The sequence below is a fragment of the Marmota flaviventris genome, chromosome X, assembly GCF_047511675.1.
Source record: "Marmota flaviventris isolate mMarFla1 chromosome X, mMarFla1.hap1, whole genome shotgun sequence".
In the NCBI taxonomy this organism is placed as follows: Eukaryota; Metazoa; Chordata; class Mammalia; order Rodentia; family Sciuridae; genus Marmota; species Marmota flaviventris.
Window position 1 is genome coordinate 121480733 of NC_092518.1, and position 19420 is coordinate 121500152.

Genomic DNA, 19420 nt, shown 5'->3' on the forward strand with positions numbered 1-19420 from the left:
GAGAAAAAAAATAGCCTCTTTAACAAATGGTGCTGGGAAAACTGGAAATCCATATGCAACCAAATGAAAATAAGCCCCTATCTCTCACCATGCACAAAACCCAACTCAAAGTGGATCAAGGACCTAGGAATTAAACCAGAGACTCTGTGTCTAATAGAAAAAAATAGGCCCAAATCTTCATCATGTCAGATTAGGCCCCAACTTCCTCAATAAGACTACTAAAGTGCAAGAAATAAAATCAAGGATCAATAAATGGGATGGATTCAAACTAAAAAGCTTCTTATCAGCAAAAGAAACATCAATGAGGTGAAGAGAGAGCCCACATTATGGGAACAAATTTTTGCCACATACATGTCAGATAAAGCACTAATCTCCATGATATTAAAGAACTCAAAAAACTTAACATAAAAAAAAAAAACCCAAACAACCCAATCAATGAATGGGCCAAGGAACTGAACAGACACTTCTCAGAAGATGATATACAGCCAATCAACAAATATATGAAAAAATGTTCAATATCTCTAGTAATTAGAGAAATGCAAATCAAAACTACTCTAAGATTTGACCTCACTCCAGTCAGAATGGCAGCTATTAAAAATACAAACAACAATAAGTGTTGGTGAGGATGTGGGGAAAAAAGGTACACTCATATATTGCTAGTGGAACTGCAAATTGGTGCAACCAATATGGAAAGCAGTATAGAGATTCCTTGGAAAACCTGGAATGGAACCACCATTTCATCCAGGAATCCCACTCCTTGGTCTATACCCAAAGGACTTAAAATCATACTATAGTAATGCAGCCACATCAATGTTTATAGCAGCAAAATCACAATAGCTAAACTGTGGAAGCAACCTAGATGCCCTTCAATAAAGAAGGATAAAGAAATGGATAAAGAAATCATGGTACTTAAACACAATGAAATATTGCACAGCATTAATGTTAGGGTCTGTAAACAAGTCAAGATGGCACCTGGCATTTTGCCAGAGGGAGTGGTTTGTGAAGTAACGCCAGCGAACCATTAAGTGTGGAGATTCCTTATTGGTTGACTGCTATGTTATGTTAATTAAGATAAGCTGTGTGGAATGTATATATACCCCTCCTGTCCTACAATAAACGGCTCCCACTCCTGCTGTATCAATCTACACAATTTGCTCGTCACCCCCGGGTTATTTTGCTGCAGCCGGACTGCGGCACATTACAAGAGAATAAAATTATGGTATTTGCAGGTAAATGGATGGAGTTGGAGAATATCATGCTAAATAAAGTAAGCCAATCCCCCAAAACCAAATGCCCAATGTTCTCTCTGATAAGTGGATGCTGACCCATAAATGGGGAGCTCAGAGGATGATTCACTCTCTCCCTTTAGTGTGTTCTCTGCTTGAGCCTTACTTAGCTTTTACTTTATTTTCACCTCACTTCTACTCAACTGTTGCTTATAATAAAGTTGTCTTGCATGGCTTTTGGTGTCTGGCTTAAAATTTTCTTTCATTAGAATTAAAAAACTGAGGTTTGGAGTTTCAACTCCCTGCTTTCCTGTGACACCCAGTCCTTTTTATTTTTTTATTTTGAGACAGGGCCTAAGTTACTGAGGCTGGCCTTGAACCTATGATACTCCTGCCTCAGCCTCCCTAGTAGCTGGGATTACGGTATGTGCCATCACACCCTGTGCATGACTATGTAATTCTTGTCAAGGGAAAAGTATGCTGGTGTAACAACTATACTGCTTTCCCTTTTTCCTCAGATCACTTCAACTTTTCTTCTTCTTCTTTTTTTTTTTTTTTTACTTTTCCCTCTACCTGATGCAGTGGTCATAGGACCAGGGATACAACTGTAAGTGCTAGAAGCAGGGATGAGCCCTAACCAAGAAACTGTTAACTCTTTTTTTTTTTTATTATGATGCTGGAAGTAGAACCCAGGGCCTCAAATATTCTAGGCAAATATTCTATACCTGAGCTATATGCTTAGCCAGTAACTATGTTTTTATAAACCCTCTGTCAGAATTCCTAAGGCCCTGATGGGTGTGGGTTATACCTTCACCTCATCTAGCAAAAACAAGGTTAACAGTGAATGCAGCAATATTATCTGGGGATGCAAACAGCCCACTAGTTCTTTTTGTAACTCTACCCTGTCTGCATGGCAGTGGACTGAGTGGAGGGTGGTTCCTGCTAGATTAATACAGCCACAAGACTAGGAGAGGATATACAGAAGAAGGCTAGTCTCATAATTTTTTCAAGATGGACTGAAACCATTTGGTTGTATAAGATTGGTGTCTAATCATAAAAGACCCCACTATTTTCGAATTAAGCTGAATAATCTAATTTATTTGGTTCTCACATCAAACACTGTCCTAAACATATCTTTCTATTCATTTTTTTAATACCAGTACCTAATTTTCCCTCCTGGTACTGGGGATTGAATCCAGGGCACTTAACCACTGAGCCACACACACACACATACATTGGAGACAGGGTCTCGTTAAGTTGCTTAGGGCCTTGCTAGTTGCTGAGACTGGCTTTAAACTCGAGATCCTCCTGTCTCAGCCTCCAAAGTCACTGGGATTTCAAGCGTACACTATATACCCTGCCAGTAGGTCACTTTTTAAAGAGGTTAAGCAAATATTTGACATGACATTGGTGGGAATGAACTGATACTGCCTTTAGTAACATAAAAAGCCATATAGATATTAAATTATGACTTATCAAGGAAGAAACTGGTTACACTTAATTTTGTGTATACCGGTATACACAAAATGCTAAATTGTCTAAGAAACTATTCAAAGACTTCTCTGTATTTTCATTCAGGTAGCTTCTACACAAACAAGCTAATAATGATGGCAAGTTGTTTAAGACACTGGGTGTGATCTGCTATTGAATTAATGATTTGATTAAAAGATAATCACACCCAGACACACAGGGTCTGGTGGGCAAAGGGAGTGGGCACTGAAACAAAAATCATAGCTCCTTGGGCTGGGTATGTGGCTCAAGTGGAAGCGTGCTCGCCTGGCATGCGTGCGGCCCGGGTTCGATCCTCAGCACCACATACAAACAAAGATGTTGTATCTGCCGAAAACTAGAAAATAAATATTGAAATTCTCTCTCTCTCTCTCTCTCTTAAAAAAAATCAGTTCCTTTTCACAAGCCCTACTTTACTTTTTACAGTCTTAATAAAGTCTATATGGTAATATAGAATCTGCTGAAGTAGAGATCTGAAAGAGATGAGTCACATCAAGGAGAACCTGGTCTGGAAATGCTGTCTGTCTCTGCACAGCAATGAGTGTCACACATGGAATGGTGGCTAGTCTGTTTGCAATAGTTACTAGAGGCTAGCCCCAGGCTACTTATGCTCACCCTTGGTAGGTGAATTCACACAATGAGGCACCAAATAGAGAACAGGAACATTTACTCAGCATCTAGGATGAACCACTAAATTAATTGTCAGGGGAAAAGGTTCATCAGAGGTGGCATGTACACTCAAAAATGTTTTCATGCAATAAGCCTTCAGACTGATGCCTTTTATCAAGAACAGAGTACTTTTATTCAGATAGCTCTGTCCATGGATGAAAATTTGTAGCTTAAAAAGGTTAGGGTCAGCTATGGAAGCCCAACTCATGAACAAAAGAATCTTCTAGGAACAATAAGAGAAAAGCCATCGGTTCTTTCAATTCTTGTCTTATTCTTAGTGCTTCAGTGTCTATATGGAATACAGGTTCTAAGGTCTGGCTTACTAGTGTTCTGAAGTCAGATCTAAACAAAATAGTATCTGGAGAGTCCTTAGTTATTAAAAGGGTACTCTGGTTAGGCAAAAGATTGTGTCAAAAGCAGAAATAGAGAGTGCGGGTAGTGGGAGGGCTAAATTCAGGGCAAGGGAATTTTAAGGTATTACATGCAAATCAGCCCCATTTAAAACAAGTGTGAGGCACTGTTCCAGCCCACAGTTTCATTAATCGAGTTTGCATTTCCCAATCACAGAAATGACATTTCCACATCCTTGACATTCTAAATATCATGAGAATTAAATGCATGCCAGAAAATTCCCTCAGCCTGTGATGATCATTACATGATACACTGTAAATTCAGACAAAAGGGGGAGAGTATTTCAATATTAATGAGCAAAGCAACTAAGAGGTCATTACTTGGAATTACAGTTAGACAGCATCACAACAGAAAATAAATGCACCTGGGTTAGAAACGAGGCCACAGACTTGGCTATATTGGTATATAAAACAGAAAGCATTTTAAGGAGTACGTGCCTTCACATTTTCCCTTCATTTAAATTCACATACCACAATAATTAACTCTTCTTTCTAGGTCTATATTCCTTCTAATCAGAAATATACCAAGAAAGGTCAATAGCACAACTCCAGTCAATTTTGTTTATTGAACAACATGCATTTATAAAACAGCAATATTTACTACTCTGTATTCTATCCATAAATGATTATAGATAGTAATGAAGACTGTATGTTTCCTATTCTAAAGCAATAACTTAGTAATCTAACAACATTACTTGGTGAATTTTAAAAAGAATTTCTGGGGCTGGGATTGTGGCCCAGCGGTAGAACTCTCGCCTAGCACAGGTGGGACCGGGGTTCGATCTTCAGCACCACATAAAAATAAAGGCAATGTGTTGTGTCCATCTACACCTAAAAAATAAATATAAAAAAAGAATTTCTGCAACATTCTGATTTAATATATAACTTGCATCCTTCTCAAAAATGCCAGCAAAAGAACTGATGCTATGGTGATGAAAACTGCTTACCTTTATTACATGCCTGCATAAAAGAACTTTTAATCACATTTCTAAATGTGAAATGGGGACATATATTGATAATCTATACTACACACACACAAAAAAGGAATTACACTACATTAACTTATTGTAAGCAAAAATGTGTTCTAACCTGACCAAGTTCTTCATTAAGGTCTGACGTGTTAACCAAGGCTCCTTCGTTAATTTCTTCATCATAAAAGTCTTTATCCCATGAAATGAAGAAGGAGCCCAAGAATTTCTGCATTTCTACTGTGACATACATGGAGACAGGGATGATAAAGTTGAATAGGACCATAAATGATAGGAAGTCGGTGAACATTTTCAGAACCTAATAAAATAAAAGAGACCATTAATGCTAGTTAGATGCACAGCTCCATCAGATGAATATAATGTAAAGAAACAGTTGACTTTCTTTTTATCCATCAATGCTGAAAGCATTGCTCTTGCTATAGAGAAACTTACCAAAGATACTACATCATTGTAGTGAAAATTATCACAATGTGAAAACATTTAGGAACATTTTCAATTTTATCATTGTTGTTCAGGGTATGTACCTTCTTTTTTTAAATATTGTTTTAGTTGTATACGGACATAATAACTTTATTTTATTTATTTGTTCTTTTATGTGGTGCTGAGGATTGAACCCAGTGACTCAGGTGTGCTAGGCAAGTGCTCTACAGCAACAACCCCAGCCCCACTACCTTCTATCTTTACACTTTTTTCACTTTCTTAAGTCCTCTGCTCCCTTCATCCCTATATATGAATGTGAGATAAAAATTTATATACAAATATCCATTATGCTATCATATCTCACAAGCTCACATTGTATTAAAATGCCAGCATTTCTTGCCAGTTTACTTCAAAATCTTAACTAAAGAGCTCAAATCAAGCATAGATGTCAGGTGCAGTGACACACTTCAGGGACTCAAGAGGCTGAGGTAGAGGCGGGAAGAGTGCAAAGTCTGAGATCAGCATGGGTAACTTTGTAAGACCTTGTCTCCAAATAAAAGGTAAAAAGGGATAGGGACATAACTCAATGGTAGAGTGTCCCTGGGTTCAATCTCCAGTAATGTAAAAAGAAAATTAAAAATCATGGATGATTTATGTAAAATTTAAAAAATTAAAACTTAAATATTTAATGCCATAGGGCTTTAACTAAAAAGAAAACATAGAAGCTAACAAAGGTATCATTTTTCTGACTAGTATTTCCATAAAGGATGAATGGTTACAAAATCCTTGAGCTACAATTTTCAGTGGAAAACAAGTTACCTTTAAAGTCTCCCGTTCTTTCTGAGTCTTTTGGTTATACCAAGGTTCATCATTATATGGGGTACTCTGCCATACATACTTTAGAGTAGTGCATACTGCAGCTTTGGTCAATAAGATAAATAAATAAACCATCAAGAAGGCATTAATAGATCTGAAAAAATAAGAGTATGGGTTTTAAAACTATCTAATTAAGACATCAAATATAAATTCAACTGTTCAGTTATCTAACATTTCTCTGTGAATGATGTTCAAACACAACACAAACTTTTACATATGAAACTCAGTTATCATAGCTGCAGCATGGCTATAGAGTGACAAAACTTAAAAGCTAGCCCTGAACTATTTATTATTATCACCAGTGTTCCCCCAATCAATGGCTGGCTAGATTAACACACTTTTAGTAAGGTTCCTATAAAGGAATAGGAGATGATGGAGACACACATAATTACCTATTCAGCCCATAAGGAGTAGCTTGTCTCCATGTCCCTAAATTCTAAATATTTGGAACTGAGGGCAGGTAGCCATGTGAAATCCTCAAGTTCAGATTATATTCTTTCTCAGCATAGTTTGAAAGTACAGCTCTGGAGAAGGTGCCATTGAGATACTGGATATCCATGCCCATGATAGAGAGGTCTCTGTCAGTTGTACCTGGCTTGAAGGTCTACTTTATTTGCTAGGAGATTATTATCTATATTGTAGAACCAACTTGAACACAGCAATGAGACACCTCCAAACCACTAACTACAATAACGAAATGAAATGAATTTATTATTCAAGTAAATTCTACCTTTAATAGCTATGTAAGCTTAGGTAAGTCACTTATTCTCTTAAAGACCATTTTCTGGTGTGTAAAGTGGAGAAGCTAATACAAATTACTTTTTAAGGAGTTCTTCAGCAGATTAAATAAAATCTGACATATAAACTATTAAGGACAGTTTCTGGAAAATAAACACTCAAAATGCTAGCTGCTATTATAACTGAAATAGTTTTTTTGTTATACTAGTTTGGAATTACTGAGGAAGTAACTATGTCAATCAATAATGACTAAAGAAATCATGGTGCACACTAACTTTTCAACAGCAGAACGTTTTTGAGATTTCCCTTGGTAGTTCAAAGCCATTTTGGTTTCCATCCCAGTGTAAACAGCAACTCCTAAGGAATAAAAAGTAGGTTACAACTGAATTTATCAACCAACTTCCTACCCCTTGGTTCTATAAATTTTCAAGTCTATAAATGTAAAAATCCTAAGTCCTATTCTACTCACTAGTTAATACATTATTTGATATAATCTTAATTCTGTAAATTATGTATCATATTTCATGTTTGTTTATCATCTTGTAAATTCCCAACACATAAATATAGCCGATAATAAATACAACATCTGCCATGTTCATTTTTAAACATGGACTATTTATTCACAGGCCTTATATAACTTATTTCTGGTAAGTATATTTTTAAAATTGTTTACCATATATCTTCTTGGTATTTTTTAGTGTAGCTCCTTTCAGCAAGAGATTTTCAGGTCCCAAAGACCTAATCAAAAAAAATGAACACAGCTTATTAAAAAAAATGCATGGCATCATCAACTGTGAGGACAGATTTTGCCCTGACACATATCTATCTCCAAGGGTTTCAGGATGTATCTGTCTACTTCTACCATATGTTTACTCCCCAGGACAAGCTGAAAGATCCCTCCCTCTGAAGTGACTTGAGGGAACAGCACAGATGGAAGCACAGCACAGGAGTAGCTAGCAACACGCAGAGGTAAAGAAATGCACAAAGGGATCAAGTGATTATGAGTCACAGATAGCAAGCCAAGAACAGGACAGAGCAACAGACAGTGAGGAACAGAAACAGAGGGTCACGAATAAAACACTGTGAAGACAAAGTCAAGGTGAGAAAAACACTGACATCTTTGTAGAGAGTAATAACCCACCATTTGCAATATCACCCTTCATTTCCTTAAGTCACTTTTAAGCATGACTAAAATGGCCAAGTGGAAAAGTTGAGGTAACTAACTGGGTGACAGAAGAGGAATAAAATCAACTTCCTTTTTATGAATTGGCTCATTATAAATTACTGGCCTATCATTTTACTTAGGTCCAAGTAATGTACTCTATGATTTATTTACTGCATAGTTCTTCAATTACTCTCCTTTAAACCACTGTTCGCCATGTGTATTTCCTACCTTGTCAGCCACTATATAACCAAGTACAATAAACACAGAGCCTAGAACAGGTCTAGGAATATTAGTCAAAGGGTATAGAGGTCTGCTGTTTTGGAAATCCTAAGCATTAATTTTCAACAACCCCTACCTCTATACACAGAGACCCCACAACTCTGCCAATCAGAAGGTTAGTTAATTATTTATTTTTATATCCTTTTCTATTAAGAAAGGTAGTTAACTATTTTAGTAAGTTTAAAAAGAAATATATCTCCCCTCCCATAAGAACAGGTTAAAGGAATAACAAACTAACCTGGCAACAGCCTCAAGACTATTACTATAGATATTGATTCGCCCAACAAACCTGTAAAAGAACATAATAACAGGTGTATTTTCTATGTCCAGGTGAAGTCCAAATACCACCAATAAGGAAATAAATCAAAATACAAATAATGCAAAAGATAAGATTCTGAATAAATGACAAAATCCTATTATATTTCTGAGGGAAAAGTTATATTCAATCAAAAGATGTACAGCATTTTAATCTAATCTCTAAAATAATATTATGGATTGTAAGAAAATAAACAAAGATTCTAAATTGATTTTCAAGCTCTATTTGGCACTATGCATGCACAGGATATCTCTCTTCTTTATGCCTTTATATAAATAATGTGACTTCTATTTTAGATTCATGTGAAGAAAGGTTTCTGGTGCTAAAACATAACTTTCAAAATCATTAGTCAGTAGTTCTTACACAGGAGCATGCCATCAAAATTACGGGAGCGTTCACCAGATGTGGTGATCTCACCACACATCTCATCAGATGTGGTAGTGCATGACTGTAATTCCAGCAACTTGGGAGGCTAAGGCAGAAGGATCACAAGTTTAAAGCCAACCCCAGCAACTTAGCAAGGCCCTAAGCAACTTAGCGAGACCCTGACACAAAAACAAAACAAAACAAAAACAAACATCTATGGGCCCCCATATTTGAGTTCCTAATTCAAGATCCTAGGTGATGCTGATGCTGCTGGTCCCAGGACCATCTTCTGAACCATGGCAGTAGTTTTAGACAATGAATACTTGATTGCCACCTTAGAAATGTCCAGCCTGCATCTTGTAGCTGATCTCAATACTGAGCTTCAGCCAATCATTTATATGACTGGACACATGGTAATCTGCATTTCTGCCAAATTTGGTAAAAATGCCCAACTTCTCCTTAATAAGAGTGCTTTACTGTGTATTATTTTTATTTTTAATAAATGTACTTTACCTTTCAAAAAAAGTGTTTTGTAATTTCCAATATAAACATTGTTTTCTTTATAGAACAAGAGAAATACTTTAAATTACTATAAAATATGAAAATCTATTCCTTCATTCATTGTATATTAGTTATGCCAGTACTGCACTAGGTGCTAAAGATATACTAATAAGTGAAAAAGACATACTCCATTGTTTTAATAAAGATAAAGGAACAATCAAATATATGCAAGTGATTATTACCAAGAGATATAATTTTGTCTAGGGAAATTAGGAATAATCTTATCTACCCTAAAATTCTCTTTCATATTTAAAGCAACTTTTCAGTTTCTCAATAAATATACAAGAGTATATATATATTGATCTTTAACTTATAGGCAGAGTAAGTCACTCCCTTTTCTGTGATTCCATGGGTTTTGGATTATATCTATTATTACACTGTAAGCTTAGCTTTACTATTTTATCTACTTTGCTCATTGTGAGTTCCTTGAAGACGGAGAATAGCTGTTTTACTTTTGGCTCTAGTTCTTACTCTCAAGGTGAATATAGAAGATAGGAAAGGAAGGAGGACAGAAGAAATAATGGGAAGGAAGGAGGGTAGTATTCTCACAGTAGGATATACTTTGTTTTCCTCCTATTAGGTGTCAATATATTCAACCATATGGTCCCCATTTTAAACAGTGTGCACTAACAAAGTGGATGGCCTAGGTAATGGATGCCATGTGTAATAGAATGACATTAATTGGACAACGTGGGGATAAAAACTGTTACTATATCCTCATTAGCAACATGCTCTAATCAACCCAACTAACCAGTCTTAAAATAAAATATCAAGTTTTTAAAATCTACAATAACTGTTAACCAGCAAATCTATTCCAGAAAGCCTAAGTATAGAAAAACAGAAGAAATTATACCATTTTACTACTCCTTCAACTTAACTGTTCACTGTGATCAAGAAATAGCATATTTGCAATCCTCAGTTCATTGTGATCACTTCAAGAAAGGACAGAGTGCCTACTAATTGCATGGCCCAATATTGTCTTCTCTTTTTAACAGTGGATGGCATGTAAAAAAGGGTTTTATTTCTATTTTAATTAACACTGGGCACTCCATTAGTCTGACAGATTAGCCCTTTGGGATAACATCATTTAAAATTTTGATAGATGGTCATGTTTACAAATAACAAAAATAAACAAAAGAAAAAATATAGGATGCCCGGGCTCACAATAATTTATCTTAGGCTGGTAGTGAACAAGGCTGATTTAATTCATTTTCCTGCCAGAAGGAAGAACAGCTCATAAAAACATACATGTGAGTAGGCTGGCAAGTGGTGGGCGTTTCTTTGCAATACGGGTGGTGAAAAGCATCAGAGCTAAGAGGTAGCAATATAGAGAGACCAGGTGATTCTTACTTGTACAGGTCAGGTTGAGGCTGTTCACATTCAATTGCTGCTCGGAGGCTATCAATGGACTCGGCTGTACACATTGCAATGGTATCCCGCACGGCATAATGTGTCTAGATGAAAGCAGGGGAATAAAGCAAATTAAAAAAAAAAAAGTGTTCCTTTTCATTATCCTACACAACTGTGTTCCAGAAATGGTATGTTTTAGTAAGAGGCTTTGGCAAAATATTACAAATATTGATGCACATTTCCCACCAAATAAATTGTATGGTATTAATCTTAAAATACACGATAAATAATTTAAAAGATAACCCTGCTATAAGGGGATTTCGAAGATAATAGAAAAAAAAACAACTAAAAGTTCTTCTTGATACTGACGTCAAGAGCATTCCATTTGCAGCAGGCATATAATTAACTAAAAAAATGAAAATTTAATACATTTATTCTTCTTCCTATTTATAGAACTGAGACTTATTATTTTGCTTACTATAGTGTATAGCTATGCAGATTTGCACATTTGAATGGAACACAACCCTTTTTGGTCATAGCAATGTAAAAATTTTGTCAATAATAAGAAAAAACTCATTAATGTTCCATTACACAAATGCTCAAATCACTACATTTGGTATGAGGGGCAGGAAGAGGATATCTTGTTAGACAGAATATTCTACTAGAGTATATTACACACTTGATACATCCAAAACTGAAAGTAAGCTTCAATGAATCCATATATAAATCATCAAACAAAGGCTAATACTGATTCAAGGAGTACACTGCTTAATGCAGAAGGAAATGCTGTTGACATATAGTCTTTAGGTAATATTATGGCACTTCCTGAACAATATTTAAAACTATTGCCTGATTTTTGAAAACTTCTGTACTTTTAGCTGATGTGATCAAATCAATGTAATAGAAAAAAAAAAACTACCTAAAAGTTTTCTTCTTCTAAGTAACTTTTTCACTATTAGGGAATCTTTAGGTAGATTTATTGATTTTATCTTGACATTCCCTAAAATATAGCTCTTTTTAAACAGCTTAAATGCTACTAGTTCATCTCATAATGTCCTTGAAATACAGAATCAGCCATTTAAATGGTAAATTTCCTTTTTCACATACTAAGTACTAGTCTTCAACTCCAGAGGGAATAAATGAGAAAAGAAATTCTCCAAGGATATACTCAGAGGTCAGCACTTTAATATCATTCGTTAAAAGCAGCACTGAGAGGAGTTTAACTCCCTGTTACTGCTCATCATTCTAGATGATGGCCAAAAACTAACTGCACCAGAAAGTACCAGGGAAGTAACTTATTACTCATTTAGATGCGACATTTCACCACACTTAAAATTCCTCCTAGTTGTAATATGTTTGCCAAAGTATATCCTAACGTATTTTTTAAAAGGCAATCAAATTATTCCAGGTTAGAACTCCTAAATCCCAGGAATAAACATATTTTAAAGAAAATATACTTTGTCATTACGTTAAAAATAAATCAAGTTGTAAGATTAGAGCTCATAAAGTTATTTTTATACAGTTTCAGCCTAAAATTACTTGCATTTTAAAAAGTCTAAATAAAATATTGCATGGATTATGTTAACATTAAATTCAAGCAGTGATATAAAAATTGTGGTGGCTTTTATTTGGGGCATGGTTTTTCCCTGCCCAACACCATCCCTATCCCCAAAGATGAGAATATACTTAGGAGACAAAGACAATTATATAACAGCTCTCTTCAAATATAAAACCTACATGAATAGGGAAAATAAAGAGTTTAGGAAGCGTTTTTTTGGAAGCACTATTGTATGATTAACTATCCTGAGCTCAAAATGCTTAGGCAAGGTTCAGTCTCTTACCTTACAATTAGATTCCCCATCAAGACTAGCTGTAGTGACATAACAGGTTCCATCAGTGGTACAGGATGATAGAAGAATAAGATCGCAGGGAAAGGTTTCATCTGCACTAACTTCTACTACATCACCAACCTAAAATGGAGAGTAAAATAAATATAAATATAAATGTTTTGAATTCCAAACTAAACATCATTAAAACACACACTAAAGTTAAAACATTAGTAGGACACAACTCCAGCCCTTATGCTTTGGGGGTATCTCAGGATCCTGCACAATGTAAAAGGTGATAAAAATAATATTACTTAACATCCAGTATTCTCTTTAAGGTCACAAGGATTTAGGATGCTTTCAGATTACCGTAGTATTGACCTTTACCTCTAATAAACAATTCTGACACCCAATTGTTCTGATATTTCTGGAACTAATGTTTAATAAGTAAATGACCTTATCATCTCATGAATGGATCAAGAAAATGTACATATCACAAATTAGGCAATTCATGAACAAAACCTCAGTTAATTATAGAGGCATCAATCATTTCCCCATAATATTTAAATTTTTTTCTATAGGTCAACCTAAAAATCCATCTGCTATCAGAAGAATTAATCAATAGAGCAATGAAAAACAATTTCCTATCAGCAAATATTCAAAACTCAAACTCGAGAAAAAACCCGAGAGAAGAAATCAGGAATGATTTTATAATGTAAAGAGTGAATCATAATAGTTAAAAGCTTGTACTTTTTAATCTCAATTCACGTCCCAGATCCGACACTTAACTATATGACTTTGGGTAAATGTCTTAGGTAAGTTGATTACATCACAGGATTACTGTGAGCACTGATAAATAATAATACAAGTAAATATTAAGGTGCTTGGCACATGTTAATCATTTAATGGGTGTTAATTATAACTGTTACAATATCATGCAAGCAAGTACTTTACTCAACTTATGAATAACTTATAACATTTATTTTGGAAAGATGTAAGAAATTCTCCAAGCACAGCTGGGGTTGTAGCTCAGTGGTGGAGTGTTTGCCTAGCATGTGTGAGACACTATATTCGATCGTGAGTACCACATAAAAATAAATAAATAAATAAATAAATAAATAAATAAATAAAATAAAGGTATTGTGTTCATGTACAACTTAAAAATATTTTTAAAAAAGAAATTCTCCAAGTAATACTTCTCAATATTTTTAATGGATGGCATACACAGAAAATGATAAATAATGATTTTGTACAGCACAGTCAGATAAAGGGAGGCGGCTCCTGGTGGCAGAAGACAACTCACTTTAGGAAGAAATTGTTATTGTTTGGATGTGAGGTGTACCCCAATCCCAATAGCTCATGTCTGAGATAATGCAAGAAGTTTTAGATGAGAAATGACTAGGTTAGGAGAACCTTAATCCAATCAGTGAATTGATCCCAAGGTGGGATTAATGGAGTGGAAACTGAAGGCAGTTATGGTGTGGCTGGAGGAGGTGTGCTTTGGGGGTATATATTTTGTATCTTGCCAGCATAGTCTCTCTGCTCTCTGATTATCATGTGAGTCACTTCTCTCTACTACCATGATGCTCGGCCTCACCTCAAGCCCCGAGGAATGGAGCCTGCTCTTCATAGACTGAGATCTCTGAAACCATGAGGTCTCAAACTTTTCCTCCTCCACAATTGTTCCTGTCAGGTCTTTTAGTTACAGCAGTGAAAAAGTTGAATAAAACAGAAGTCAGTATCTGGCACACCAACCAAGACACACTGGCAGTGAAGTGCTGAACTACATGAAACACCTGTCTTCTATGTGCAATATTTTGAGACATAGTCAAGAACAATTTTATTCTCTTTGCCAATCTTAATTAGTAGCCAAGAACAACAGTGTCAATATCTAATTTGTAAATAATATTTTATATTGTTGATCTTTCCTTCCTCACTTACATAAACACTTATGTTTCTTACAATAAAACTATAAACTATGCTTAAAGTATGCAAAAGAAAAAAAGAATCAACAAAATCTTAACATGATGACTGATAGGCACTGATAAATAAAAACCACAAAGAAAACATTTTTTTCTTCAACACTTAGAATTTGCTCAGATACAAAATTCGTGTATCTACAATACAAGTTGAGGCTGGTGAGGTAGGCAGGGGCCAGATGGCAAAGGGCTTGACCAGCTAGGCTAAGGGATTTTGGCCTCACCCTAAAGACAAAGGTAAAAGACAATGGTAAAGAAAGGGAATGTTATGACCCAGTTAGACAATCAACTCAAGTTACTTGTTTCCATTCACTATTTTAAAAGCCGCAAGAGAATGTCACTACCACTCCCATCACAAATATTAGGAAAAAATAGATCTACAGAATAATATTTTTAGAGCATCAGAGGGCTGAGAATGCAAGGCAACCAAGTGAACTGAATTTCAAAGGGTCCCTTTGAGGAGAAACAGGACAAATCAAATATTTCACAACTGACAGAGCACAAGGTAAAAGATGGCTACCATAAAAGAGGATGAGAAGAAAACAACTGTGTTTTCAACCAATTCTTAAAGGCTAGGAGTGAATCACCATGAAAATTTTGAATATCTACAAGACTGAGAGACAAAAGAAAACCATTAACACATGCTAGCTCTCTCTACAGGTTTCCATTGGTGCTCACGAGAAAGCATAAGGTCGGAACATTTAAAATTACCCTTCTCACTGGTACAGGCATACAGATAATGATCAACTACTGTGGAAAGACAGGCCAAAACATGCCAGAATGGTGGACTCCTCTCTCATATGAAGCAAAAGAAGAAAAGCCACCTGCACTGGGAGAAAGGCAGGAAACCTTCTTTGGCGGAAAATGACACTGCTGCTACAGAGGAGACAGAAACAAAAGGGAACTTGCTTGCAGAGACAGAATAGTAAAGACATTCTTATCAAACATTTGACTGCCATAGGAGGAGGTGGGGGCAGCAATAGAGAAAATCCCACATTGAGGCTCAGGTTCATATATCCTAATACAACTCAGGTTCATATATCCTAATATGGAGATTGGAATGGGAGAATGATTAAACCATTCTGTTCCCACCAGGAGCCAACACTGAATAACAAACAATAAATAGCAATCTACTATAGGGTGAGAAGCAACAGAAGAGGGTGAGACAGACACTCTTTGTAGCTCAGGATTCTAGGATGTGTTAAAAAAGGGTGGTGGGACAACAAACCTGGCAAAACCACTAAAGCACACCAAGTCTCACACAAAGTTTAAGGTAATAGCACAAAGAATCTGAAGTACAGTGATACACTGAAAATATCAATAATGCAATAATTACAACAAAAACCAAAGTCAGCCCATCTCCTGACTACATTAACTCAACCCTCAATAAATACTAAATGGCCTGATGGAAGAAGCAGGCCCATTTCAGAACATACATAGTACTGACCTCACAGTCTCTGCCATTCTTTTACGTACAATGTCAAAACTCACTGAAAAAAAAATGCACAAAAATCACAAGAAAAAAGCAAGTTATTGTTGAGGGGAAGGAATCAACAAGACCAGTTCCTGAAATGTGTAAATTTTTAAATCATCAAGAAGGGTTATAAAAATAGCCATGATTAAGATATTGAAATACTTAGTGGAAAAGGTAGGCAACATGTAAGAGTGGATGAGAATTTTGGCAGAGATGAATTTTAATAACAAAAAAAGAAAGGAAAATGGAAAGTTAGAAATGAAAAAGCATGGTATCAGAGATGATTCCCTTCAACCAGCAGACAAGATACAGCAAAGGAAATAATCAGTAAACAAGAAGACACATCGATCAAAATTATCCAAAATTATATTCAATGAGAAAAGGAGTAGTTAAAAAAAAGGACAGATCTTTAAGAGGTATGACAAAATATCAGTCTTAGTCATGTAAATGGAGTCAAAAATAGGAGAGAGAAAATGAACCACAAAAAATATCTGAAGAGATAATGGTCATGAATTATCTAAACTTAATCAAAACCAACAAATAATAGTTCCAAGAGAATTTCAAGGAAGATAACTAGAAAGAAAAGCCCAAGGCATAACGTAGTCAAACTGCTGAAAACTGAAAAGGAAAGACTTAAAAGTGATCCAAGAAATACCATATTTGGAGAAACAAAAATAAAAATGACAACAAACATACCAGGAAATATGCAAACAAGATGACAATGGAGAAACAACTTTTTTTTTTCAAATTTAGAATTTATATATTATTTAGTTGAATTATATACCTGACCTGAGAAAAGAAGCTTTTCTATGAAATTTGGTGCTATTTATGTTTTTTATTTTGAATATTATTGGTTCTTTTTAGTTATACATGATAGCATAATTCATATTGACATGATGATAGTGGGTGTACTCAGTGGTGAGACTGACTGTGGTACATTCATGTATGTACATAGGAAAGATACATTCTATTATTCTTCCTTTACCCATACCCCCTTTCTTCCCTTCAATCTCCATTGCCTACTTCACTGAACTTCTATTCTCCATCCCCCCATATCAGTGAAAACATATGACCTTTGGTTTGTTAGGACTGGCTTATTTCACTTAGCAAGATAGTATCTACATCCATCCATTTTTTGGAAAATATCGTAATCATTCTTCTTTATGGCCGAGTAATACTCCACTGTGTATATATACCACATTTTCTTTATGCATTCAATTGTAGAAAGGAACCTACTTTGGCTCCTTAGCTTAGTTACTGTGGATTGTGCTGCTATAAACATTGATATGGCTGTGTCACCATAGTATGCTGATTTAAAAATCATTTGGATATATACTGAGAAGTGGAATAGTGGGTTGAATGGTGGTTCCATTCCTAATATTTTTGAGGAATCTCCATACTGCTTTCCAGAGAGGTTGCACCAATTTGCAGTCCCACCAATAATGTGTGAGGGTACCCTTTTCCCCACATCCTCGCCAACATTTATTGTTGCTTGTATTCTTAAAAACTGCCATTCTGACTAGAATGAGACTTCTGATTGGAATGAGATGAAATCTCAGTGTAGTTTTAATTTGCACTTCTCTGCTAGAGATGTTGAACTTTTTTTTTCACATATTTGTTGACCATTCATATTTCTTCTTTTGAGAAGTGTTTGTTTAGTTAATTTGCTCATTTGTTAACTGGGTTATTTGGGGGGTTTTTTGGTGTTAAAGTTTTTTGAATTCTTTGTACATCCTGGATATTATCAGCCTATCTGGTGGCAAAGATTTTCTCCCATCTGCAGGCTCTCTCTCTTCACATTCCTGATTGCTTCCTTTGCTGTGAGGAAGGCTTTTAGTTTGACACCATCCCATTTATTCTTTTTTTTAAAAAATATTTTCTTAGTTGCTGATAGACCTTTATTTTATGTATTTACATACAATGCTGAGAATCGAACCCAGTGCCTCACTCGTGCCAGGCAAGTATGCTACTGCTGAGCCCCAGCCCCCATTTATTGATTCTTAATTTTACTTCATGTCTGTTTTGGTACAAAACCCATGCTGTTTTTTGTTATTATAGCTCTGTAGGATAATTTAAACTCTGGTATTGTAATGCCTCCTGTTTTACTTTTCTCGCTAAGTATTGCTTTGGCTATTCTGGGCTTCTTATTTTTCCAAATGAATTTCATGACTGCTCTTTCTATTTCAATGAAGAATATCATTTGGATTTTAATAGGAACTACATTAAATCTGTATAAATTTTCCTGTAACCTCCTGGTGCAGTTTCGGTAGGTCATATGTCTCTAGAAATCTGTTGATATCTTTAACATTTTCTATTTTATTGGAGTGCAGATTTTCAAAATACTCTATCATCTGTATTTTGGTAGTGTCCATGGTGATATTTCCTTTTTCAATATGGTATGAAGATTCCTCAGAAAATCTGGAATGTAACTACCATTTGACCCAGTTATCCCCTCTTCGGTATACACCCAAAGGACCTAAAAATCAGTATACTACAGTGATGAAGCCACATCAAAGTTCGTAGTGGCTCAATTCACAATTGCTAAACTATGGAACCAACCTAGTTCCCCTTTAATAGATAAATGGATAACAATGTGGTATATAATGCACAATAAAATATTATTCAGCCATAAAGAAGAATGAATTTATGGCATTTGCCGGTAAATGGATGGAACTAGAGACTATTATGCTAAGTGAAATAAGGCGATCCCCCAAAACCAAAGGCTGAATGTTTTCTCTGATACGTGAATGCTGACTCACAATAGGCAGGGGTAGAGGTGAAGGGGAGGTTCATGGGATTGGACAGGGTGGAGTTGGGGGAAAGGTGAGGTGATGGAAATGGGAAAGACAGTAGAATGAATTGGAAAGACATAAATTTCTATATTCACATATGAATACACAACCAGTGTAACTCCATATTACAAAAAAATACAACCACAAAAATAGAAGTTATACTCCATACGTATACACACACACACACACACACACACACACACATACACACACACACATTCTACTGTCATATAAAACTAAAAAGAACAAATAAAAAAATAAAAGTATATTATAAATTCTGGAGAAATTTAAAAAATTACAACAGATATAATTAGTTAGCCAAGGGAAATGATCCAATGGAATAAAAAAAAAGTTCAAATAATCTAAGAGATGAGACAGATAGCCAAACCATATCAACTATTACATTAAAAGTCAATGGCTGAGCTACCAAATTAAAAGCAAAGATTTTTAGACTGGGTTTAAAAAAAAACAAAAA

The 19420-nt window shown here is 35.4% G+C and overlaps 1 protein-coding gene across 5 annotated transcripts in view; it reads right to left on the bottom strand.

Annotated features, from left to right (window-relative positions):
• Atp11c (ATPase phospholipid transporting 11C) overlaps positions 1–19420 on the bottom strand; it is a 184634-nt gene that overhangs the window by 62431 nt on the left and 102783 nt on the right. For all 5 annotated transcript variants that reach the window (XM_071606843.1, XM_027940165.2, XM_071606840.1 and 2 more), the window contains exons 6-12: positions 12716–12844; positions 10875–10978; positions 8520–8570; positions 7511–7575; positions 7113–7194; positions 6043–6193; positions 4904–5101 (exon numbers count right to left, since the gene is read on the bottom strand). In XM_071606843.1, coding sequence (XP_071462944.1) covers positions 4904–5101; positions 6043–6193; positions 7113–7194; positions 7511–7575; positions 8520–8570; positions 10875–10978; positions 12716–12844 — 780 coding nt within the window. The remainder of the gene's footprint in view (positions 1–4903; positions 5102–6042; positions 6194–7112; positions 7195–7510; positions 7576–8519; positions 8571–10874; positions 10979–12715; positions 12845–19420) is intronic.